The 26,039-nt window shown below is 39.0% G+C and overlaps 1 protein-coding gene across 6 annotated transcripts in view; it reads right to left on the reverse strand.

The window, feature by feature from the left end:
- Positions 1 to 1,115: 1,115 nt before the first annotated feature.
- NALCN (sodium leak channel, non-selective) overlaps positions 1,116 to 26,039 on the reverse strand; it is a 367,092-nt gene continuing 342,168 nt past the window's right edge. For 3 of the 6 annotated variants that reach the window (XM_036011432.1, XM_028526407.2, XM_036011431.1), the window contains 7 exons: positions 25,683 to 25,815; positions 24,904 to 25,019; positions 22,382 to 22,539; positions 9,889 to 10,039; positions 8,413 to 8,562; positions 6,095 to 6,212; positions 1,116 to 2,974 (listed from right to left, as the gene is read on the reverse strand). In XM_036011432.1, coding sequence (XP_035867325.1) covers positions 2,781 to 2,974; positions 6,095 to 6,212; positions 8,413 to 8,562; positions 9,889 to 10,039; positions 22,382 to 22,539; positions 24,904 to 25,019; positions 25,683 to 25,815 — 1,020 coding nt within the window. In that variant the 3' untranslated portion in view covers positions 1,116 to 2,780. The remainder of the gene's footprint in view (positions 2,975 to 6,094; positions 6,213 to 8,412; positions 8,563 to 9,888; positions 10,040 to 22,381; positions 22,540 to 24,903; positions 25,020 to 25,682; positions 25,816 to 26,039) is intronic. The other 3 variants (XM_028526412.1, XM_036011430.1, XM_036011429.1) reach the window with 2 other exon arrangements.

Below are 26,039 nucleotides of genomic sequence, written 5' to 3' on the forward strand. Positions count from 1 at the left end.
GGAATCCATAGAAAGACTACTTGAAAACAGTGTCACTGCTAATGTATTGAAAACCACCTATGTACAGTATGCCACTTTCTACAAAGAAATAAGCAAATGCATCATTTATCTGGCTATAGAAACAGCTTTTGATTCATGCTTTATAACTTTGGTTTTTCTTCTACACGCCTGTCTTATTCATCTTGGGCAGGGCAGAAATGACTAGTCACTGCTGATAAGTGTTGCTCTTGAACCACCACTGAGAATAGTGTGAATAGCATTGATCTGGCCATTCTCTCTATCCTTGTTCCCTCTGAGTCTCCTTGAGTTGCCATATGTGCAATTCATGTGTGGTCTGTTCCCTTTGGGAGTTCTGTGTCAAGTATTCCATCTCTTATGATTTCTGGTGCCCTCGGAAAACAATGGTGTTCTTTAATTAAAGGCAGTATGTAGCATGGTAACAGGATTAGTATCAGTGTCTGGCTTCCCTAAGGACCAGGGAACACTGTAGCCAGAGTTTTCCCATCTGCATAAATGGACTGTTTATATGTTTATGAAAAATCAAAAAGAGTATAGCAGTTTTTTCTTGGCTTGCTGTCTGCTCTACTGACTTGAAGAAAATAGTGGAAATGAGTTCCACAGGACTTGTCTGGCTGTTTCACTTAACTGAAAACATAAGGTGATATGGCTTTAAATGCATTGCTATTATGCCCCTTGTTTCACTGCAGAATTAACAACAGCAATGTTCTGCTGAATATCAGTTACAGACATTTCAGGAAGAGCTCAGCAATTTTGTGAGAATGTTATTCAAGTGTAATGAGCTAAAAAAGAAAAAATGTGGTTTTCATACACAGTAAAGACCTGCGCCCTGGTCATATAAGATCATTTTCTGCTTTGTTACAGGTTTGGAAGATACAAGGTATCCACTCAGACTTATGGGCACAAATGTGAAAGGCACATTCTGGCTTAGGAGATGAGCTGAAGTGAATACCAGGGACAGAGCTCTTGCCAACTAATTATAGACAGAATATTCAAATACAGAGTTTGCAATGTGCCAGCAATCTAGTGGCCCTACACCAGTTCTCTCCCCTCATGCACAAGAAAAGGGGTTAGCAATGATCAACTCAGAGCAAATCATTTTACAAAGTCAGAACTTATTACATTTTATTATGTACAAAAGTGAACCCTGAATGAACATAAAACCAAATGTTTTCCTTTCAGCTGCACTGACTTTAATCACCCATTATCTTATAAGCACAATTAATCATATAAACAATAGACTATCACCACAATGTTACAATTGTTATACAGAAAGAATGTGATATTTGGCTATTTTAAGAATGCTATACAAAGAAAAATAAATCATAAAGCAACTGAGGTGGGGTGAATGCCCATAGGATACTTAGATAATCACTCCATTAAAAGAAATAATCTAAACAGCAAATCTTCAATCAAGAGTAATGTAGGTAAAGGTCCAAAAACACTTCTATTAGGTTGACTCAGCATTAGCTGAGTTGGTATAAAATTACCAACAGTATTTTATAATCACTTTGCATTTTAATTTTCTCATAGAATACAAAAGCAGTTGGGTTTTGGGATACTTAAACTGTGAGTTCAGAGGAAGATTTTGCAGAGTAGCATTATTTCCACAGGACATTCTGGTAGCAAGGGAGTCATTTGTAATTAAAGACAGTGATGATGTGTTGGGATCAACTCATAACGTATTTGTTGATTTATGGCACAATAGACATCCTTAGGTAAAAAGTAAAGCCAATGATAGCATCATGCATGCCAAAAAAATTTAAAACTGAATTGTTTTATTCTTTTTTCTAGACTCAATTATTGAAATACTTTTTAAGAAATTCAACATCTTGCCCTGGCTGGTATGGCTCAGTGGATTGAGCACCTACCTGCAAACTGAAAGGTCACCAGTTCGATTCCTGGTCAGGCCATATGCCCAGGTTGCAGGCCAGGTCCCCAGTTGGGAGCATGCTAAAGGCAACTGATTGATGTATTTCTCACACATTGGTGTTTCTACCCTCTATTTCTCCCTCCCTTCCACTCTCTTTAAAAGTAAATAAATAAATCTTAAAAAAAAAGAAATTCAACAACTTAACTATGTCTCTTAAGTGATTTCCATAAGATTTGTTTCAAATCAGTTAGCTCCTTGGGTCAATTTCTTTCCCTGATACCTGCATGCACTTCTCTTGGAAGCAAGCATCAATTTCATTAGAGCAACTGAAGACAAAAATGGACTTGTTCTAATCTCTAAATATCTTGTGTATATTTTAAAAAAATAATATGAGACAAAGAATATACTTTTTAAAATTCAGAATCTGTAGTTGGTAAAACTACTATCATTTTAGCATGAGTTCAGTGCTGACCTTTTCAGATCAATTGTAAATAATGTATTCTTCCACAATAAATTTTCTAGTGGAATTGGGAAAATATAAACTAAATCTATAGCTCCTATACCATAAATAATAGCCACTTTGGGCTTAGCACTCTCTCAGGGTGGTAATAATACATAAGAGCACATTGAATATATACTTTAGCTTACATAGATAGAATACATGGAATTTCTGAACAATCTACATCTGATGTTAGTATAGTTTCTAATATTACTAATACTGCCATTATGCACATTTTCTTGAACACATGGTAATAACCAGTTTTTATGCCTTTATATGGAGGACAAATTGGAATTCAGCTATGTATTAATTGGATTGCTGGCTGGACAATGGAGGAAAATATTTAAAAACAGTTTTCACCATTAGACTGAAGTCTGCATTGATTTCCACCTAAATATCCAGAAGGTCATCTCCACTTTCATCGCTCTCCACAGTCAGCTGCCGGGTCCACCACTTCTTAACTTCAGAACCACAGGAAGCTGCATCAGTCATGGGGTTCATTTTGCACACTACAGATTTCATTGTGGTCCGCCCTCCAAACCGTAAGTTGACTGAAGACACTGAGTGGCTTATGGGTTTTGGGGCTGAGGAATTAACAAAAGTCTTGTCAGCACATGTTATTTTACTCTTGAGCAAGTCATTCCTGAAAAACCATGACATTCTCATATAATGCTTTTGGTGAACAAGTTCTATTCACAGATGTTGAATATGAAACCCTATCAGCGTTCAATTCTTTACATTCATAATAGACTTTAAAATTATGTTCATGGACAGCTAGTAATACCATTTGAAAAAAGATGCAGCTTACCTCCTTGCACTTTGAGATAATTACAAAAATTAAAAAAATAATCAACAGAAGTTCCAATTTGGGCAGATATAAGTGTCACAGAAATATGTGAGAGTCAGTGCTCATTAGTATTATACGCATAAAGAAAAAAGAAGGAAAAAGGACAGTATAATTGACAATGAGGGGAGAAAAAAGAATGCAGAAAGAATGGAAATAATTATGTGGGTAAATAATTTTTTTTGTAAAAATGAATTGAAGTATACCATCAATGAGGAAGGAATGATTTTGGGACATATTTAGTATTTGCTCAGGGAATTTGCCTTTCCAGTCCATGAATCTGACTAAAGCAGTGTATATAAAGACTCATAGCTTTGGGATGAGCTTTGGCATGATGGTAACATCATGGTTTTGAATCCCCTTTCTGTGACCTGTTGATATAGTCTATGGCAAGTTCATGTCTCAAAATCCATGTCTTCAATTGTAAATGAAGAGAATGCAAATTTCCTCATTGAACTATTGTGAAAATTAAAGTAGATTAAATGAGATGACCTAAGGAAAATGCATAGCAGAACTACCATATGATCCAGGATTCCTGCTTTTGTGTATATACATTTGAAGGAAATAAAGTAATTATCTCGAAGAGATATCTGTACTCCCATGTTTATTGTGGAGTTACAATAGTCAAGGTATGGAAACAAACTAAGTGTCCTTTAATGGATAAATGGTTAAAGAAATTGTGGTATGTATATATACAACAAAATATTCAAGCTTAAGAAAGAAGGAATCCTGCAATTCACAAAACATATATAAATATGAAGGACATTATGCTAAGTAAAATAAGCCACATACAGAAAGAAAAATACTATATGATCTCACTTATATGTGTAATCTAAAAAATATCAAAATTCACAGAAGCAGAGAGAGTGGAATGATGGTTACCAGGGTTGGGAAATATGGAAAATGAGAAGATGATCAAAGGGTACAATATTGCAGTTATGTAAAATGAATTAAGTTCAGCATAGTTAATAATACTGTACTGAATACTTGAAATTTGCTGGTAGAGTAGATCTTAAGTGTTCTTGCCACACAGGAAAAGATGGTAACTATGTGAGCTGATGCTTATATGTTAACTGCAGTAATCTTTTCACAATGCATATGATAAACCATCACATTGTGCACTTTAAATATATACTTTTTAAATAAAAAGTAAAATAAAAAGGGAAAAGAGAAAAAAGGATAAAAAAGAAGAAAACGCATAGCATAGCACCTAGTACATTGTTGATGCTCCCTCAAAATACAATTTTTCTTGCCCTTTGTCTCTTCATACTAAGCATATCCCCAGTAGCATGTTTCTTTAGTTATCACCATTTCTGACATTGGGGCCACTTAAGGGTGGGTCATTGGAAATACTTTTGACAACATACTTTTTTTTTTGGAAAATTTTATTTATTTATTTTCAGAGAGGGAAGGGAGGGAGAAAGAGAGAGAGAGAGAGAGAGAAACATCAATGTGAGGTTGCTGGGGGTCATGGCCTGCAACCCAGGCATGTACCCTGACTGGGAATCGAACCTGTGACACTTTGGTTCGCAGCCCATGCTCAATCCACTGAGCTATGCCAGCCAGGGCTTACAGCATACTTTTTGTTATCCATTTATATGAACACCAAGGACTGTGCATTTTCCCTGGGTCATCTCTCTACTTGTCTCATCAGTATCTGGACCACTGCCACAAGTATTGGCCATGTCATTGTCTCATGCCCAGACTATTATAAGAGCCTTTGGCTCCTATCTTGTCTCCATGCTCAGCGGTAGAAAATTCACTCTCTATTCTGCTGCCAAGTCACTCTTCCTAAAGCACAAATTCCAAATACCATGTCTTGCTCAGAAACTTTTACTGATTCCTAAGAGCCTATGAGATGAAGCTGAAAGCATTCAGCCTGTAATTTAAAGCTTTTCATAGCATGGCCCCACCAGGTACTCAATCTTGTTTCCCATCACCCCAGTTTTGCTTTACCAGGTGGAAGCTAGGTTCTCTCTGATCCCTAAATAATAAACTCTTAGATATGAAATAAGATATTTTCCTTTTTGGTATTAAGGTCCACCAAACAGCTTTTACTCTCAAAATCTAAGTTATACTGTTTTCTGCTTTGTGGAACAGAAGAATTTGCAGTATCGTCTACCTTCTCACTTGGATTAAGCTGAAGAAGGAGCACAATTGAAGAGCCTTAGGAAGCCCCTATTTTATTGTGGACTCAGCTATTTATAGAGAAAACCAAGCATGAAGGGTAGTGGGTTGTGCAGATCATTGCTCCCCCTCCACTCCTGATTGCCGTTAGTAGGATGGCCCTGGCTTTTCAAAACCCCATGTTCCCCTGGAAAAAAGATTCTCCCACTGAATGTGGAAAAGAATATGATTGTGAAGATTAAGTGAGGAACACACTCAATGCACTTATACTGACTGGTATACAGTAAAGTAATATAGCACTAATGTATCATATATCATATACCATATCATAGCATTTAAGTTTTGTTCCTTCTTTGAGAACTGTAGCATTTTCTGAATGATCATATCTGCACACTCCTTCTTAGATTAAATAAGTTTGGCCTATTCGTAAATGCTTTGAATGCACACAGGAAGCTCTTGGAAATATTTTCTTTTTTTTTCTTTTAGATTTTGGCTATGATACGTCTTTTTGTAAATCACTGCCTTCTAACCATGGTAACTGAAATAAGGGCCAATATAGTTCTATTGAGAGAAGTTATTTTGGTGAAAATGTTTTTGATAAGGAGATATATTTTTATGTCTATAAATAACTGTAGATGCAGACCTGTATTTTGAAATCCAAGATTCCAAACACACAGAGTGACAATACTTTTAAAATGCCTCAGTCAATGGGGAAAGGGAGTGACACACATACCAGAGGGCAGACGCCATTGCCCAAACTTCCTTTGGGGTTTCCCAGCATCTGCTGCATCTTGCCGACTCACTCCTCTGTCTGACAGAGTGGGGCTCAGAAGCTGCTGCTGGCTGCTTGTCTGCATGGGGAAGAAGAAGGCAGTTATTTTCTTAATGCTCTTCTCTCCTGCTTTTTGTCTACACTAGCCTGAACCCTCTTTTTAATTTTAAGAAAGGAAGAAAACATGCTTATCAATAGACAAAAGGGTAAAAAGAGTTGTGGCACATTTACACAACAAAATTCTACTTGGCCATAAAAATAAATGAAATCTTATCTTTTGCAACAGCATGGATGGACTAGAGGGTATTATGCTATATGAACTAAGTCAGACAAATATGATATAATTGTACTTGTATGTGGTATTGAAAGAACAAAATAAACAAGCAAAACAGAAACAGATTCATAGATACAGAGAACAGACTGTATGGAAGGGAGCTTAGGGGAATGGGTGAAAACGGTAAAGAGATTAAGAAGCACTAACTGGTAGTTACAAAATAGTCACTGGGATGTAAAGTAGAGTATAGGAAAAATAGTCAGTAATACTGAACTAACTATGCATGGCACCAGGTGGGTACTTGAAATATTGGGGAACCACTCTGCAAAGTACATAACTGTTTAACCACTATGTTGTACACCTGAAACTAATATAGAATAATATTGAATGTAAGCTGTAATTGAAAAAAAAAAGAAAACATGACAAAAAAGAAGTGGGAAAAATATAGATACATCATGTCCACAATGGGGAAAGGAAAAGTGAAAATGGATAAAAAGGAGTCAAGGAAAATGAGAACATGGAACACTGAACATGGTAAAGAAACGAGGTGTGACTCTCTAGGCAGTGTCCTTTCTTGGACACCCTTCCAAGAATACTCCACCCCATGGCCACATTCCCTCCACACATGGTAGCCATTAACTAGACCGAGGATGGTGGCATTCAGGAAGGGAGGCACAGCAGCAGGGACTGCCTGGTTTGGGGAAAGCACACTCTCACCAACCTGGAGGTCAATGCCTGGACCTTCAAGAAGAAAATTCTCTGCAGACTGAGCTGTGATGGGCCCTGGAGGGCATTGACACTTATACCAATTAAAAGTAAAGTCAAAGGAAAATGCTGAGACTCTCCACACACTTCCCCACTCTCTAGTTCACCATCACTTCATCCTCTCTTATCAGCGTATTGGTTTTCACACTGCTTCAATATCCCCTCTTGGTGTTTTGGGTATTTTTTTTTAACCTAAAACCAGAGAACTCTGTAATCATTACTTTCCCTGGTTCATTAGCCCCATCTGACTATCTGATCTTATCTCAGCCTCACACATTGAGGCACTGACAGCTATTCTCAGGGCACATAGGTGGCAGGGCCACTTTAGAAGCCTCCCAGTCCCTCTTTGTTGGCTGTCCCCTGAACAAGTCCCTGTAATCAGTGACAGATAATTCCTACAGGCTGGAGGGTCAATACCATGAAATCCACTCAAATCTAGGCTATAAGAAAGGGTTCCTTGGAGCATCCCATTGGGCCATGAAGCCTGAGGCTTCAGTATTTATTGCTGGCCCCTGACCATGTTACTATACAGTAGGAAGCCTAATCCTGCCAGGGGGCTCATCTTTATCCAATCCATAAATGCATCCTCACAAAGTGCAGGACCTACTGCCAGCTGCTTCTCATAGCACAAGGCTCTCCAGGACACTGGTGACTCTCTGTGTTTTTTTTATGGATATGAAGATTGAATTTGGAAATGAAAATATGCTGTGCCCTACTAAACAGAAAGCCCTCAAGTCAATGTCCCCAAATTCCACATGCTCTTCTCATGCCCATCTGAGGCAGAACAAATCCTCAATGTGTCTATTTAAGGAGGTTGAAGGCCACTTTCAAACATTTTCACTGATTTTATTGCAAGTGTGTATGACTTGGTAGGAGAAAACATTTAGGGCAGAATTTCAGGCAAACCATGTCTCCTAAATCATATAATATAGCTACTCAAATTAAGTCCTTACAGTGGTGATATTAACTGTTTAGACAAAAAAAGTCAATAGAATTATTAAATCCAGGGCATTAATATAATTTGAATAGCCATACAAATTAGAATCTTTTGAAATAATTCAGGGACAGCAAAGATACATATACAATCTGGATCATCATGTTCCAATTGTTTTTAATGTAAAAACTTCTTGTTAGATATTTTGTTACTTTGTTTGAAATGGCTATGTGAACAACACCAATTTATCTTACTTTTAAAAAACGCTCAGAATATCCTTGAATGAAGGACATCTCATACCCATACCTCAGGTTGCATATTATTATCCTGACTGTTGGCGTTCATGTCTTCACTGGGCTGAGTGGTCTCAATACTGGGAGGATTCAGAAACCGGCTCAACTCCTGTTGTTGGCTCTCTCTCAGGCTGTGAATGATGCTGCATGACTGCTGCTGTTTCTATGGAAATATGATTGTTCTTTCAGGAATGGAAAAATCAGGACAACATCCCCCTGCTCCTACCAGTCAAGTCATATTTTCTTCTTTCTTCTCCAAAGACCCTGTAGGCTTGGTGACCTCTTAGGAACTTTCAAATAAGGGGCCTTAACTGATTTCCCTGATAACTATCACACTGCTATAAAGAAAGTCTTGGAAACTTAGAAATTGCTTACTCCTTACATTTTCATATGCATAACAATTGGGGTAATGTTCATGGATAGTAGCTTGTATTTTATTTAAAATAGAATTTTTAAATGATTAATGTTGTTGGCAGTCTGTTTTTCCCTCCTTCTCATTCTATGCTCATCAAGCCAATGTGGATCACCCCTTTCTTCTAAGTTGTAAGGGGCAGAGAGCCTTGGGTGGAAAAGTGAAACTCATTCTTATCTTGGTTCTGGACTGGAACAGGCCAGTCCAGCAGGCCGATCTGTCTTGGCGCACACTGGGGCCATGGCAGTCTAGTGGTAGGCCAGCACTCCCTGAGCCCCCTCAGGGCCTCTAGAAGGCAGATTCTATCCCTGGAACTAGCAGAGCTGCCATGGAACAGCTGTGACAGCTGCCTGGCTATAGGAGATTGTGGTGTTTTGTTTCTGTAGGGCCCTTTTCTTGTCAAATGGAAAGATATGTTTCTGCAGTTGGTATTCTGAGAACAGGATTTTAAAAGTCTGTTATGTATAAATGTTTAGTATTAATTTGATTTTTTTACCCATGTGTAAAGCATAAGTCAAAAGCATTCATAAAATTAATTACCCAATAGAAATGCCTACTGTAAACAGTGTATACAAACACAGTAAATGTTCATTGATTTATGAGTTGGAGAATCTTATAAACTTATAGTTCAGGAAACAGAAAACAGATACTTAAACTCTCATAAAAGATGGTCTTTAATTAAAGACCACACAAAATTATCAATAATAGATTGGAATTTTTAGGAATAACTTAAAGGTAGTTTTGTAAATTCAATTGCCAGTCAATATGTAGAGATTTCTGGCAGTTTAAACAGCTGAGTTTAATAAATAAACAGCATAAATATTTTACTTTCAATAAACTGCTTCTTAAAAATTCACTCTGTATTATAAAAATGTGATTAATGTAAATTTATGGATTTTGCTCAAGAGGGTACAACTAAATTTGGAGTAAAGGTTTAACTCATCATCTGATCATCATAAGTGGATGAAGTTGACATAGTTGAAGAGATATAAGACTACTCACAGAAGGATCTAATCCCCTTGTTCATGAAACCCTTGAGGAGGAAAATAAAACCCCAGATGCTTCTGGTCCACTCACGGCTCTGATGCGCTTTAAGCACTTTTTCAGCCACATGCGGATGGTCTGCTTGGCCACTTCCTCCTCAATGGTGTACTCCAGCTGCTCCCTGGCAAGCAGTTCCTCCAACTGCAAACTCTTTCGGATGTCAACTGACCGGTAGGAGAGCATGCTGGTGGGGGAAATGTAACAGCTATTGCAGCTCTGATTTACCTGGAATTTAGACTCTTAGAAATCTCAAAATCCAGAGATGACATAATTCAATCCAACCAAATAGCATTCTGATGCCACCTCAACTAACTAGATGGCTTGGGCTAGTTATGTCACCTTGCTGTGTCTCTTCTCTCATCTGTAAAATGGGACAGTCATGCTACCTATTTTATTAAATGATTAAGCATGTTGATATTTGTGGGGTGCTTATAAAAGTAAGTGCTATAAAAGTGTCTATAGATCAAAAAATTTAGGGTATGCCCTAATAATCAGCTGCTTAAGACTCTGGAACTTTCACTGTAGAAGGAAAACTGCTCTCTCTGTACTTTTTTCACATGGAGCTCCAATTGGTAATGGCTAATATGCTTGGATGTTGGTCATGCATCTGCCTCCACCCATTTCCCTCTCAATCTATCTCATCTGTCCCCTTGGATATTCCTCATTAATACTGATGGATGCAAAGCCAGGATGAAACATTCACTCCCATTCAGTCCTTGGCACAGTAGGCCTAGACAGTGGTAAATGAAACCAACACAGCTAATGTGTTGCATGGGGCTCCTGGGCAATAAGGCAATTCATGTGTTTAGGCTAAGGGGTCCACAACCAAAGGAATATGCAGCTTCTTCTGGCAGCTTAGTGCTTCCTGGTACAGTTGTAGGATCCCAGTTATTCCTCCACCTTTGTCTGGACAGGGTGGGACCTCAGTTCCATCTTCTGGCCCCAATCATAGCATGGAGGCACTTGAGAGGCCCCTCCCCTTACAGCACTGGTACAATGGCCTCTTCTTTGCTAAGATTTTTCTCACCATGGAGGAAAAGTCATTTTCTCTTTCTTCCCTGCCTCATTAAAAACCTGGTCATTGCTGAACCATTTTCATCATACACTGGGCTAGGGGGAGAGGAAGGGGCCAACGATGGCACCATTGACTTTGCCTGTTTTATTTTATCAGATGCACACTGAGTTCCAAAGAGGCTGAATATTAATTATTAATGACAGTGGTATGCTATATGCCTCATTTTCAGCCTAAATATATTTGTCACTAGAAGAAAAGACTGTCATATTCTTTTATATTCTTTTAATTATTTTATTGTTGTTCAATTACAGTTGTCTGAATTTCCCCGCCTCCACTCCCCTCCCCTGACCCCAGCCAAACCCACCTCCATCTTTTGCATCCACCTTCCACCTTGGCCTTGTCCATGTGTCCTTTGTAGTAAATCCTGAAAACACTTCCCCCCATTATACCCTCCCCCCTCCCTTCTGGCTATTGTTAGATTGTTCTCAATTTCAATGTCTATGGGTATATTTTGTTTGCTTTTTTCTTTTGTTGATTATGTTCCAGTTAAAGGTGAGATCATATAGTATTTTTCCTTCATCTCCTGGCTTATTTCATTTAGCATAATGCTCTCCAGTTCCATCTACACTGTTGCAAAGGGTAGGAGCTCCTTCTTTCTCTCTGCTGCATAGAATCACATTGTGTAAATGTACTATACTTTTTTGATCCACTCATTTACTGATGGGCACTTAGGTTGCTTCTAGCACTGGGCTATTATAAATTGTGCTGCTACAAACATTGGGGTGCATAGGTTCTTTTGGATTGGTGTTTCAGGGCTCTAAGGGTATAATCCCAGCAGTGGAATTGCTGGGTCAAAAGGCAGTTCCACTTTTAGTTTTCTGAGGAAATTCCATACTGTTTTCCATAGTGACTGCTCCAGTCTGCATTCCCACCAACAATGCAGTAGGGTTCCCTTTTGTCCACATCCTCTCCAACACTTGTTTGTTGATTTGTTTATGATGGCCATTCTGACCAGGGTGAACTATCTCATTGTGGTTTTAATTTGCATCTCTCTGATGGCTGGTGTTGCAAAACATCTTTTCATGTGTCTCTGGGCCTTCTGTATGTCCTCCTTAGAGAAGTGTCTGTTCAAGTCCTTTGCCCATTTTTTAATTGGATTTTTTGTCTTCCAGGAGTGGAGTCATGTGAGTTCTTTATATATTTTCCAGATCAAGCCCTTGTCTGAGGTATCATTGGCAAATATGCTTTCCCATATAGTTGGTTCTCTTTTCATTTTAGTGCTGTTTTCTTTAGCCATGTAGAAGCTTTTACTTTGATGAGGTCCCATTTGTTTATTCTTTCCTTTATGTCCCTTACTTTAGGGGACATATCCATGAAGATGCTACTGCGTGGAATGTCAGATTTTCCTGCTAATGTTTTCCTCTAGGACTTTTATAGTGTACAGCTTATATTTAAGTCTTTCATCCACCTTGAATTTATTTTTGTGTATGGTGTAAGTTGGTGCTTGAGTTTCATTTTTTTGCACGTAGCTGTCCAAATCTCCTAATACCAGTTGTTGAAGAGGTTATTTTTACTCCCTTTTATGTTGTTGCCCCCTTTGTTGAATATTAATTGACCATAGAGACTTGGGTTTATTTCTGGGCTCCCTGTTGTGTTCCATTGGTCTATGTGTTGATTCTTATGCCAGTACCAGGCTGTTTTGATTACAGTGGCCTTATAATTCAGTTTAATATCTGGTGTTGTGATCCCTCCCACTTTGTTCTTTCTCAAAATTGCTGCAGCTATTACGGGTCATTTATGGTTCCATATAAATTTCTGAAATGTTTGTTCTATATCTGTGAAATATGTCATTGGTACTTTAATAGGGACTGCATTGAGTCTAGAAATTGCTTTGGGTAGAATGGACACTTTGATGATATTAATGCTTCTAATTCATGAGCATGGTACATGCTTCTTCCATTTGTTTGTGTCTTCCTTAATTTCTTTCTTCAGTGTTGTATAGTTTTCTGAGTACAGGTCTTTTATCTCCTTGGTTAGGTTTATTCCTAGGTAGTTTTTTTCTTGTTGCTGTATCAAATGTTTTTTTTTCCTGATATCTGTTTCTAATATTTCATTGTTGGTGTACAGAAATTCCTTTGCTTTCTGAATATTGACTTTAAATCTCTCTGTTTTGCCAAATTCACCTATTAGGTTGAGTAGTTATTTGGTGGAGTCTATAGGATTTTTCAATGTATACTATCAAGTCACCTGCAAACAAAGACAGTTTTGCATTCTCCTTTCTGATTTGGATGCCTTTTATTTCTTTTTCTTGTCTGACTGCTGTGGCTAGGACTTCCAATGCTATGTTGAATAGGAGTGGTGAAAGCAGGCATCCTTGTCTTGTTCCTGATCTTAGTGGGAAAGCTCTAAGTTTTTGCCCATTGAGTATGATGTTGGCTGTAAGTCTCTCATATATGGCCTTTATTATGTTGAGGAATGCTCCCTTGATTCCCACTTTGCTAAGTGTTTTATCATAAATTGCTACTGTACCTTATCAAATGCTGTTCCCTCACCTATTGTTATGATAATCTGATTTCTGTCTTTCATTTTGTTATGTGATGTATTACATTTACTGACTTGAAAATATTGTACCATCCTTGCATCCCTGGGATGAATCCCACTTGACCATCATGTATGATCTTTTTAATGTGTTGCTGGCTGTGGTTTTCCAATATTTTGTTGACGATTTTAGTGTGTATGCTCATTAGCTATATTGGCCTGAAGTTTTCTTCCTTTGTTATGTCTTTATCTGGTTTTTGGATTAGGATGATGTTGGCTTCATAAAAACAGTTTGGGAATCTTCCATCTTCCTGAATTTTTTTGAAAATCTGTGAAGGAGGGGTGTTAGATCATCCTTAAATGCTTTGTATAATTCCCCTGTGAAACCCTCTGGTCAAAGACTTTTGGTGTTGGAAGATTTTTGATTACTGTTTCAATTTCATCAGCTGCTATTGGTCTGTTCAGGCTTTCTGCTTCTCTTTCATTCAGTTTTGGAAGATTATATTTTTCTAGAAATTTGTCCATTTCACCTAGGTTTCAAATTTCTTGGCATACAGTTCTTCATAGTAATTTCTTAGAATCCTTTGTATTTCTGTGGTATCAGTTGTAATCCCTCCTCTTTGATTTCTGATTGTGTTTATTTGGGTCTTCTCTCTTTCTTGATGAATCTGCTTAAAGGCTTGATGATTGTGTTTATTTTTTTCAAAGACCCAGCTCCTGGATTTATTGATCCTTAGAATTGTGCCTTTATTCTCTATGTCATTTAATTCTGCTCTGATCTTGGTTATTTCCTTCCTTCTACTTGCTCTGGGGTGTCTTTGTTGTTTTTCTTGAGCTCTTGTAGGCATAAGGTTAGGTTGTTTGTTTCAGATGTTTCTATTGTTTTTAGGTAGGCCTGTATTGCTATGAACTTCCCTCTCAGGACTGCCTTTGCTTTGTCCCATAAGTTTTGTGTTGTTGTGAGTTAATTTTCATTTGTTTCCAGAAACTTTTTGATTTCTTCCCTAATTTCATTCTTGACCCATTCATTGTTTAATAGCATGCTATTCAATCTCCATGATTTTGAGTGTTTTTTTTTTTTTTCCTTTGGGGTTGGTTTCTATGTCCAGTCTCTTATGGTCAGAGAAAATGCTTGGTATGATTTCAATTTTCTTGAATTTGTTGAGGCTTGTTTTTTGTCCTATTGTGTGGTCTATCTTTGAAAATATTCCATGTGCATTTGAAAAGAATGTGTATTTAGCTTCTTTAGGCTGAAGGGCTCTATATATATATCAGTTAAGTCCATATGATCTAGGGCATTTTTCAATGCCACACTATCTTTGTTGATATTTTGTTTGGAAGATCTGTCCATTTTTGACAGTGGAATGTTGAAATCCCTTATTATAATTGTGTTGTTGTCCATATCTTTGTTGAAGTCCTCCAAGATTTTCTTTTTGCATTTGGTTGCTCCTATGTGGGGTTGCACATATATTTACAATGTTTATGTCCACTTGATGGATTCTTCCCTTGAGTATTATGAAGTAACCTTCTGAGTCTCTTTTTATGGCTCTTTTTTTGAAGTCTATTTTGTCTGATGTGAGTATTGCTACCCTGGCTTTTTTTTTCCTGTCCTTTTGCTTGAAATGTTTGTTTCCAGCCCTTCACTTTCAGTCTGTGTAGGTCTTTTGTCCTGAGGTAGGTCTTTTGTAAGCAGCATATATGTGGGTCATGGTTTCTTATCCATTCAACCATTCTATGTCTTTTAATTGGGGCATTTATCCATATATGTTTAAGATTATTATTAATAGGTGCTTATTCATTGCCATTTTTTCATACCTGTGTTCCTCTTTCTCTCTCACTGTTTTTCTTCCTGTTCTTAAAGCAGTCCCTTTGGCATATCTTGCAATAGTGGTTTGGTGGAGGTGTATTCACTTAGCCTTCTTTGCTTGGGAAGCTCCTTATTTGGCCTTCCATTTTAATTGAGAGCCCTGCTGGATAAAGTAGTCTTGTTGCAGGCCTCTGGTTTTCATTACTTGGAATATTTCTTGCCATTCCCTTCTGCCCTGTAGCATTTCCATTGAGAAGTTAGCTGCTAGTCTTGTTGGGGCTCCCTGGTATGTTACTTCCTGTTTCTCCTTTGGTGCCTTAAGATTTGTCTTGAAATTTTGCCATTTTAATTATGATGTGTCTTGAAGTGGGCCTCTTGTTTGGAACTCTCTGTGTTTCCTGGATTTTTGTGACTTTTTCTCTCATTAAATTAGGGAAGTTTTCCATCATTACTTTTCCCAACTGTTTCTCTATCCCTTGCACTTCTCTTTCTCCATCTGGTATCCCTATTTTATGAATATTATTATGTTTCATGTTGTCCTACATTTCCCTTAATCCCTCTTAATTCGTTCTGAGCCTCTTTTCCTTGCCTCTCTCATCCTGGGTGTTTTTTTCTATTTGTCCTCCAACTCACTGATTCAATCCTCTGCTTCATCTGGTCTGCCTTTGATTCCTTCTACTGTGTTCTTCAGTTCAGAAAGTGTATTCTTCATTTCCTCTTGGCCCTTGTTGATAGTTTCTATTTCCTTTTTCATGTTGATATAGTTTGCAGTGAGTTCATTGTAGTTTCCTGTAGTTTCTGGTAATTCTCTGTGAGCTCATTTAGCTTCCTGATAACTGTTGCTTTGAAATCAGTATGTGATGGTTGGCTTGCCTCTATCTCATTTAGCATTCTTCATGAGCCTTCTTCCTTTCCTTTCATTTTTGGGGTTGTTTCTTTGTCTTCCCAATGTTTGTGAGACTCTTCTTATTAGCCTCTGCTTCTTAAATTGATCTGTTCTGACTCCCTTGGTTTCTGGTGTGAACTTCTGTGGTAGAAGACCTGTGAGATTCTGTGGTGCAGTCTCCTTGATCTTCTTAGTTTGCTGATCTAGGGCTGTGGTTTATTTTGGCTCTCTGTATGTCTTTCGGTATTTATTTTTGTTGGGTTTTTCCCTCCTGCTGGTTAACTGAGTGTCACTCCATCCACCACTTCTTGTATTCTGCTGTGCACGTGTAGACAGGTTGTGTTGAAGCAGATTCTTCTGTGTTTATGACATTTTGAGTCTTTTCTCTTGATCCTGTTTAGTTGTTTGTTTTGGGTAGTTTCTCCACCATTTAGTTGTATTTTCAGATCAGTCATGGGTGGATGTTAGTGTGGCTTCCACTCCCTCCTTCACCTTCTTCCATTGTTATCTGTTGGTGATTTCTTTGTTGGTGGGTTTCTTCTTTCAGTAGGTATACTGGTGTTCACAGCTCCCACTTATTATTTTTTTGTGATCAATTGGAAGGGGAAGGCAAAATGGTTTAAGACAGTAAGAGTGTATTTTATGATATTTACAGTAGGAGCCGAGTAGAGAAGAAATAGGAGATCATTTGGCTATGTATAGTGTTAACCATGATATTTCACCCAACTAGCCACTTTTTAGAAAAGGTGGAAAAATATAAGACTCTTGCTAGGGGTGGGGAAGGATTGTGAGTTGGATCTAGAAAGCAGTGAGATTGTGGGAGGTCAGATTATGAGGTAAAGTGAGAGTAAAGGACAGGAAATAGGTATAGTGTGTGAGAGAATAGAGTTAACCACCACAGTAATAAAGTTTTGGAAACAGTGAAGTGAGTTAAGATCTGGGAGGGGTGTTGTGTAGTATTTACAATTGTATGGAACAGCAATTATTTACAATAGTCATGGAGCAGCAATAGTATGACAAAGTCTATGTGGTGTGAATAACAAAAGTAGGAAGCACTGGATGTACAGTAGTGTGCTATTGGAACACAAGTGAAATGAAAGGCAGAAAATTAAAAATACACTATGATCAAGAGAACAAGGGAAACCAGTCAAACAATGCAATTTAACAAACCAAGTGAAGAAGACTAAAGAGAAAGAAGAGAAATATAAAAATGGTAATAAAATAAAAGATGTAAGAATAGTGAAAAATAATAATAATACAAATATACAATAACTTGCAAGTTCTGGAGTAGCAAAGTGAAATTTGTCTCACTGTCCCAGTTGTTAGGATGACCCATCTTTGGGTCTAACTCTGGTCTTTTCACAGTTCCAGGTTTTATTGTCTCACCTGTGGGAATTAAAAAAAAGGAAGGAAAGAAGAAGGAATAAAAACAGAAAGAAAGGAGAAAGTAAGAAGGAATAAAGAAATTTTAAAGAATAAAAGGAGCGTTCTGCTGGCTTTAAACTGGCCAAGCCAGTTCTGCTGGTCTTCTTGGCTGCAGTAGGCTGAGGAGGGATTTATTTCACTTTTCTCCCTTCCTGAGCTGCAGTCTTCACAGTTGCTGAGCCTCCAACCCAGTTCCTCAGTTCACTGCTGGGCCTCCAGTGCCATTCTGCACCCAGCCTATGCCTTCAGTCCACCAGTTGCCCTGTCCTTGAGACGCACCAGTTAGAGGCAACTCACACACCACCTTCTTGCTCTTTGCTGTCCTAGATGCTAGGGACTCTCAGAGTCCCTTCTGGGTAGTTCAGCACCCCCACTGAGTTAAGTCTTTTGGGGGATTACTTACTCCCTGAGCCCTGCAACTCTCCTCTATAGGGGCATCTCCACCTTCCTCTTAGAGAGCCAGTCAGCCCTGCAGAACCCTGGGCACAGGGTCCAGGTGGAAGGTGCCTCTCCTTGGTGGGGTCAGGTTCCATCCCGGGGCTGTGGGCCTGAACACTGGGCCTTTAGTGTTGTGGGGGAATGGGCAGCTGCCAGGCTTGGGGGTCAGGCATGTGCAGTCCCCAGGGCTGCAGGTGTGATCACAAGGCCAGGTGGGGCTCAGGACGCAGGAGGCTGGGGAAGCTGCTGCTGCAGAGAATTCCTCAAACAGCCACTGAGTGCCTCTTTTTTCTCTTTATTTTTGAAAAATTCCTCCTATTCAAGCCTGCTGCTCCAAATAAGCACCTGGCCTCTCACACAGGCTAACTCTCCAACTAGACTGGGGTCTATCTGGGTCAGGGTCTGCCAAAGCCCAACTCTTCTCAGCTGGCATTCACAGTCTCAGCTGTGTGTTTGCCACTTTGTTCTTATTCACCCCCTGCAACTTCAAGCATCCAGGTCCTTCCTGTTGCTGCTCAAAACTTGTTTGGCATGTGAGGGATCCATTGACCTGGCTCTCTCCCAAGAATCCTATGGCAGACCCTGCAGGTGCCAGGCCTGGGGCTGTAGCCACCCTGGTCCCCGAGCTGGTCCCAGAGACCTTATTGTCCTGAAGCACTCTCCTTACCATCTGATTTTTCAATGTCCCCTACAATTTCTGGTCTCCGATCTTCATGTATGCTGGGATACCACTGGCTGTTTGCTCTGTTCCTCAGAAGATGGGCTAGGTGTTTCACCCGTGTGCAGGGGGAAGTGGACTCTGCTCCTACCTATCTCGTGGCCATCTTCCCTGATATTCTGAGAGTTGTCATCCTTTGCTATTCATGCGTTTTTTCACTCACTGTTTTCTGCCTTTTTGCTTGTTCTTGGATGAAGTGAATAGAAGGAGGTAACATTGAGATCTCAAGAGAACTCCCTGAGATTCTTCCTGTTGTAGTATTTTTTCAAATTCTAATCATAAGTATATTTCTGTATACCTGAATGCTACTGACATTTGTGACAAAATACTCACCATTTAACTTTTCAGTTATTTGCAGCATGATGAACATAGCTAGTGCTAGTACAGCAGGGGTTCCTAACCCCTGGGCCATGGGCCAGTACAGGTGCAGGTTTGTGGCCTGTTAGGAACCAGGCCACACAGAAGGTGAGTGGTGAGTGAGCAAAGCCTCATCTGTATATATAGCCACACCCCATCACTCTCTTTAGTGCCTGAGCTCCACCCTCTGTAAGATTAGGTGTGGCATTGGATTCTCATAGGAGTGCAAACTCTGCCATGAATTGCGCATGCAAGGGATCTAAGTTGTGCACTCCTTATGAGAATCTAATGCTTGATTATCTGAGGTGGAGCTGAAGTGGAGCTGAAGCATTGGGGAGCAGCTGCAAATACATATTATTGTTAGCAGAGAGGTTTGACTGCACAGAGACCATAATAAATCAATTACTTGCAGACTTATATCAAAACCCTACCAGTGAGTGGCAGGTGACAATGAAGCTGCATCTAGTGGCAGGATATAAAGCCACACCCCCACTCCCAGTCTGTGGAAAAATTGTCTTTCAGGAAACTGGCCCCTGGTACCAAAAAGTTTGGAGACCACTCTAGTAAAGGGTTCTTAACTTTTTCTATGGCATGAATTCCTTTGGGAGTGGATTCCATGAGACACTTCTGAGAATAATGATTTAGATGTATAAAATAAAATACACATTATTTCAAAGGAAACCAATTATTTTTTATTGTTGTCCAAATACAATTGTCTCCATTTGCATTCCACCACACCCCACCTCTCCACCCATCCCTGATTCCCTCCCTTGAACCCACCCCCTTTGGCTTTGTCCATGTGTCCTTCATACTTGTTCCTTGACACTCCCCTATTATCCCCTATTATCCCTCTCCCTTCTTCTCTCATATTACTGTCAATTTGTTCTTTATTTCAATGTCCCTGGTTGTATTTTGCTTGCTCATTTGTTTTGTTGATTAGGTTCTACTTATAAATGAGATCATATGGTATTTCTCTCTCACTGCTTGGCTTGTTTCACTTAGCATAATGCTTTCCAATTCCATCCATGCTGTTGCAAAGAGTAGGAGCTCTTTCTTTCTTCCTTTCCTCCCTCCCTCCCTCCCTCCCTCCTTCCTCTTTCTTCCTTCCTTTCTTTCTTTCTTTCTTTCTTTCTTTCTTTCTTTCTTTCTTTCTTTCTTTCTTTCTTTCTTTCTTCTTTTCTCTCTCTCTCTCTCTCTCTCTTCTTTCTTTCTTTCTTTCTGCTGCATAGTATTCCACTGTGGAAATGTACCATACTTTTTTGATCCACTTATTTGCTGATGGGCACTTAGGTTGCTTCCAGCACTTGGCTATTGTGAATTGTGCTGCTATGAACATTGGGGTACATAGGTTCTTTTAAATTGGTGTTTCAGGATTATTAAGGTATTATCCCAACAGTGGTATTTCTGAGTCAAAAGGCAGTTCCATGTTTAGTTTTCTGAGGAAATTCCATATTGTTTTCCATGTGGCTGCACCAGTCTGAATTCCCACCAAGAGTGCACTAGCATTCCTTTGTCTCCACAACCTTTCCAACACCTGTTTGTTGATTTGTTTATGATGCCATTCTGACTGGTGTGAGGTGGTATCTCATTGTGGTTTTAATTCACATCTCTCTGATGGCTAGCGATGCTAAGCATCCTTATGTCTCTGGGCCCTCCATATGCCCTCCTTGAAGAATTGTTCAAGTCCTTTGCCCATTTTTTTTATTGAATCGTGTTCCTGGAGTGGAATTTTGTGAGTTCTTTATATATTTTGGAAATCAAACCCTTGTCTGAGGTATCATATGCAAATGTATTTTCTCATACAGTTGGTTTTCTTTTAATTTTAATGCTGTTTTCTTTAGCCATGCAGAAGCTTTTTATTTTATGAGATCTCATTTGTTTATTCTTTCCTTTATATCTCTTGCTCTAGGGCACATATTGGTGAAAATATTGCTGCATAGATATCTGAGATTTTCCTGCCTATGTTCTCCTCTAGGACTTCTATGGTGTCACCACTTATATTTAATCAAGGGAAACCAGTTGTATTAAAATAGAGTTCTCTAATTATTTTCTTTGAAAAGGAGTGATATAGTAACATAAGTGCTTGTTTATTATTGTATTAAATAATAACATTTAGCTGAGGTCAAATGACTACTATAACTTACAAGTACTGGTGAGCATTAAGGATATTTAAAGATATCAGCTACAGTAGTAATGTGACTTGAAAATATCTATGATGTCTGCTGATGACAAAGTCACGGGTATTGTTAATACTACTATGGTTTGTTGCCTGCATTTATCATTAAAAAATTATCACAGTTCAGTGAATGATTATTGAAAATAAAGATATAATTCTTTTCCTTTTCATGTCCATGATCCTCTAAATATTATGTACCGGCTCCTGATTAAGAAGCTTTGCTGGGCTGATTGTTCCTTTCCCCATACCCCCCAAAATGTTTTGGTACTCTCAGTACCTCAGAATGTGATCTTATTTGGAAATAGGCCATTACAGATATAATTAGTTCAGACAAAATCATACTTGGAATGGGATTGGGTCCCTAATCCAATATAACTGCTGTCCATATAGAAGTGAAAATTTGGATACAAACACACACAGGCAGAGAAAGAACACCATGTGAAAATGAAGGTAGAGACTGGGGTAATGCTTTTACAAGCCAAGGAAAGCCAAAGATCACTGGCAAAGCCCAAAACGCTAAGCAAGACGAATGGAACAAATTTTCATTCATGGCCTCAGAAGAAACCAACCCTGCAGACACCTTAATCTCAAACTTCCGCCTCTAGAACTGTGAGACAATAGATTTGTTGTTTAAACCATCAGTGTATGGTATTCTGTTATAGCAGTCACAGCAATATAATACAGACCTCTCAGGCCTCAGTCAGCCTTTTGTCCTATCTGGGTACTTATCAAATATCTAGAAAATGTGGTACCAGGGCACCCATTGCAGAACAGCCTAGGTAAATTCTTGTCAGACCCACAAGTGAAAAGATCTGAATTTTAGCCCCAGCTTAGCTTCAGAGGGTGAATAACTGTGAGCAAGTCCTTCCTGGACCAGTTCCTTCTTGACAAATGAAGGGTGGGATCAAGCTCCTTGAGATCCCTTAACTTCTCCCCTTTAGAAGCTCCATACTTAGTAAGGGACACTTCTAGGGAGGTCAGGTGAATATTCCCTTTCCCTCCCATGTGAGGTACTTACTTGAACACCATCATTCAGTTTCAATGAGAAATGCCACTCTGAGCCTGAGGAGTGTGACCTTGTGTTATAACCACAGTGGATGTGGCATTTTGGGTTATGAACTCAGTTCAGCTTTGTGACATGGAGCTGTGGACCCCTGTTTCCATACCTTAGGACATCATGGAAAGTGACATCCCCGCCATTATGCAGCCTCTCCATTTCATAGCACATGTGCTTAAAAAGCAGTTTGTCCTTGTCCAGGTCCACCTCCAGCCGTCCCCGCAGCAGTCGCAGCAGGAACTTCACACGAAAAGTCGGAATCACACCCTGGCAGCAGAGCACAGTCATTATTAGGCTGTAATGTTTCAACTGGGTTTCTGTTTTCACACCAAAAAACATGGAGCAGTATCTCAAAAGATGGCAAATTAGGCACCAGATAGCAAAGAAGTGTTTTGTCTCTCTGGAGGCTGCGTCAGGGCACGTGCACTGAGAGGAGCAGAAGACAAAAGCTGAGCACTTCATTAGGCATATAAACATCCAATCACTATGTTGTAGACTGAAACTAATATAATATTGCATGTTCACTGTAATTAAAAATACATTAAAAATAAAATAAAATAAAGTAAAGTAAAATAAAATAGAAAAGAAAAGCTGAACACATAGAGTTTCTGCTGGTGTGTCTCTGGTTCTGTGGGATTTCAGAACCATGCAGCATTTGGAGCCCAGGAGGGTAGAAAACTCTCCTTCTGCCTGTCCTGACCCTGATACTTGCTTGGCCACGGTTTTCTTTCTATCACCTATTCCACTGACTCAGCCTCTGCTCATGTGTTTCTTCAACATACGTGCTGAGTGGATCAGTAATGCATTAGCACAAAAATGAAACATACATATTGTATGTGATCCTCTTCTCACTTAGTCTGGATACAAGAGACTTCTAAACAGCGAGTGCCTAACCCATGGCCTGTGGGCCACATGTGACCCAGGATGGCTATGAATGCAGCCCAACACAAAATTTTAAATTAACTTAAAATATTACTAAGTTTTATACTAAATTTTATTACTTAGATACACACATTTTCTATATTAGTGATCATAAACTTGGGACTTGATCAATGATTTTAAAAGATTATTGAAAGGACCACTGCACTGCATAATTAAGGTTATTGTGTGAGGACATTTTTGCTTACCTGTGGTGGTGGATATCATGAAAATTATACACTGACCTTTTTTTTGCTCATCAGTTTTCCTTTGTGTTTTTGTATTTAATATGTGGCCCAAGACAACTCTTCTTCCAGTACAGCCAAGAGATGCCAAAAGGTTGGATGCTCCTGTTCTAAACATTTATTGTAAGTTGTTCTTCTATGGAATGATAACTCCTTTCCAGTTCTCCATTATTAGGCCAATTACATACAAGAGAATTGGGTCCCCAGGTCTGCCCTCTTCCTGGTCAGATTCTGAAAATCTTCCATGTGTCACTCCCTTCCAGGCAATAAAACATGCTGTGCCAGCCTGACTGTGTCTTTAAATTAGGTATTGGGCAAGTGGCAGGGACACTGGTGAGCCATGAATTCCTGTCAATTACTAGTATCTTGACACAGAAAGGAGGTCCCACTTTCCACGTGTGTGTCGGAAGGAGGCAGGTTCATGCAGGTAGATGTCATGGAGATCAAGTGGGTCCAATTAAGATAAGAGCTGGGTCAGACAGCTGCACATGCAAGTCACTGTCTGGGAAGAAAGCCCCCTAAAACTGGTCCCTGGATGAAGTAGGGGTTACCAAAGAAATAGCTAGCAAAGGGAGTGAAGGAAGCCATATGTGGTTGTGCAGACCCCAGCTCTAGGCCAGGACACCCCATTTACTCAACCTGTTCTAGTCCCTTGGTCTTTGTGTACCCAGTCATCTCTTCCTAAAATTATTTTCAGATTATCCCCCAAATTGTCCCATGACTGAACTTTCCTTATTTTTTAGATATTGGGTCAAGTAGCACTTTCCCAGATAGGAACACCCCTGCTAAAGTTGTCTGCCCCGACTCCAATGACTCTCTACCATATTACCTTCTTTGAAGTGTTTATAGATTTTTGAAATAATAGTAATTATTATCTCACTTTAATTCTGTCTCCTGTATTAGAACAGAAGACCTTTCCATCTTGTTCATTGATGCAAGTGCCTAGAACTATGCCTGAACGTTTACTAGGCTGAACAATGGGCAAGAGGAGGAGAACAAAGAAGAAGCTGCTGCTGCTTTGGCTAATTCTAGTAAATCTTGAGTAAGCTTAATTATTAAAACAGTCAAATAATAAGTCCAAAAAATAACAACTTTAAGAAATTGTTTAAATAACTCCTTTGGAGTTGTAATCAGGATTGCTTTGAGGTTGAGGTGATCATAAATCTGTATTATAACTGTCGATTTGGTAATTTGAACTTGTTTCTTTAGGGCTCTCTTGGTTTTCTTTCTTAACCTTCTGAAAGTCTGAAGAAGAGAACCTTCTTGGTTGGAAAGGACATGAGAGGGAGCTATTCTGTCCCTCTCCCCTCATAGCATACTCTGCTGGATGGTCAATGACAGCTTTGTGCAATTCATCAATGGTCATTCAAAATTCAATATATGTAAACTGCCAACAATAATACCATGTTTGAGATGTGGCAGTAAGTCTTTTTTGGGTGGGGTATGAAGTGACAATCTACTCGCCTACCTCTCGTTTATCATCCACCATATTCCATATGATTTGAAAGTGGCGAAGATCATTGTAACTTAAAAGCTGGTCCTCCTCAGTGGAATAAAACAAGGAGAAATTCTCCACTATTATAGCTAAAAGAAAGAGAAAAAGGGTGAAGTTAGACAATTATGCCAATCTGTCATTTTTTTAGAAAATATAAAACCTATATTGTAAATAATGAATTTTGTCAGCTACATGTTAAGACAAAAATTTTAAGTGCTTTTGGTATGGTTTCCAAGTTGGCAAGGTTTACATTTGAACTAAGCTATTTCTCTAGCTCCTGGCTTTCCAAAACACAAGGGTTATGAGCATAAACATACATTCTGTGTATATAGATGTTCATGCCAGGTGGCTTTCTCTTGTAGTCGAGAGTCCCAGGGTGGTTTTTAAAGGTCAGTTTCAGTTCTGGGTGGCCCCACAGCTGGGTGAAAACCATGTATCTTTCAAAAACATAAATGTAATATTTGGGGACTCTAAGGGTATTCCCCCCATATTTGTTCAACTCAATCTATGAAAACTCTTTTCAGGTTAATAATCATAATGAATAGGACAACTATTGAAATTGAAATCAACTGTCATTTAAAACTGTGCCTTTCAAAAGTCTTTCTAGCTTTTGGATAGAGAGGCAACAATTTATAATTAATGCCATGGAACACCTGCCCCAAGCAACTGAGGATAATTACTTGAAAATTATACATAATTATCTAAGTACCTGAGCTTAAAGAGATTAAAAATATGCAATGAACATCACTTACCTACAAGTAGATTTAGCATGATGTAGGCAATGATGACATAGAATGAACAGAAATACATAAGTGCCCCAGCATAATTTCCACAGTCAGTTGCCCAGTATGTAAATTCATCTGGAGTACAAAAGGGTGGCTGGACCTGCGGGGCAGTGGGAGGGAGAGAGTAGGGAGAGACAGCAAAGAATACACATTTTTGTTAACTGAGTTAATGAACATATGCCTAATCCATGTAAAATATAATTAACTTCAAAATAATCTCTCAAAAGCTACATACACTGACACTCTCTGTGGCAAAAATAAAAAAATAATTTTTTATTTATACTGTGCTTTTAGTCTTGTAGAATCCCAAGTTCACTGCCACTT

Source organism: Phyllostomus discolor, chromosome 11, assembly GCF_004126475.2.
Source record: "Phyllostomus discolor isolate MPI-MPIP mPhyDis1 chromosome 11, mPhyDis1.pri.v3, whole genome shotgun sequence".
NCBI lineage: Eukaryota > Metazoa > Chordata > Mammalia > Chiroptera > Phyllostomidae > Phyllostomus > Phyllostomus discolor.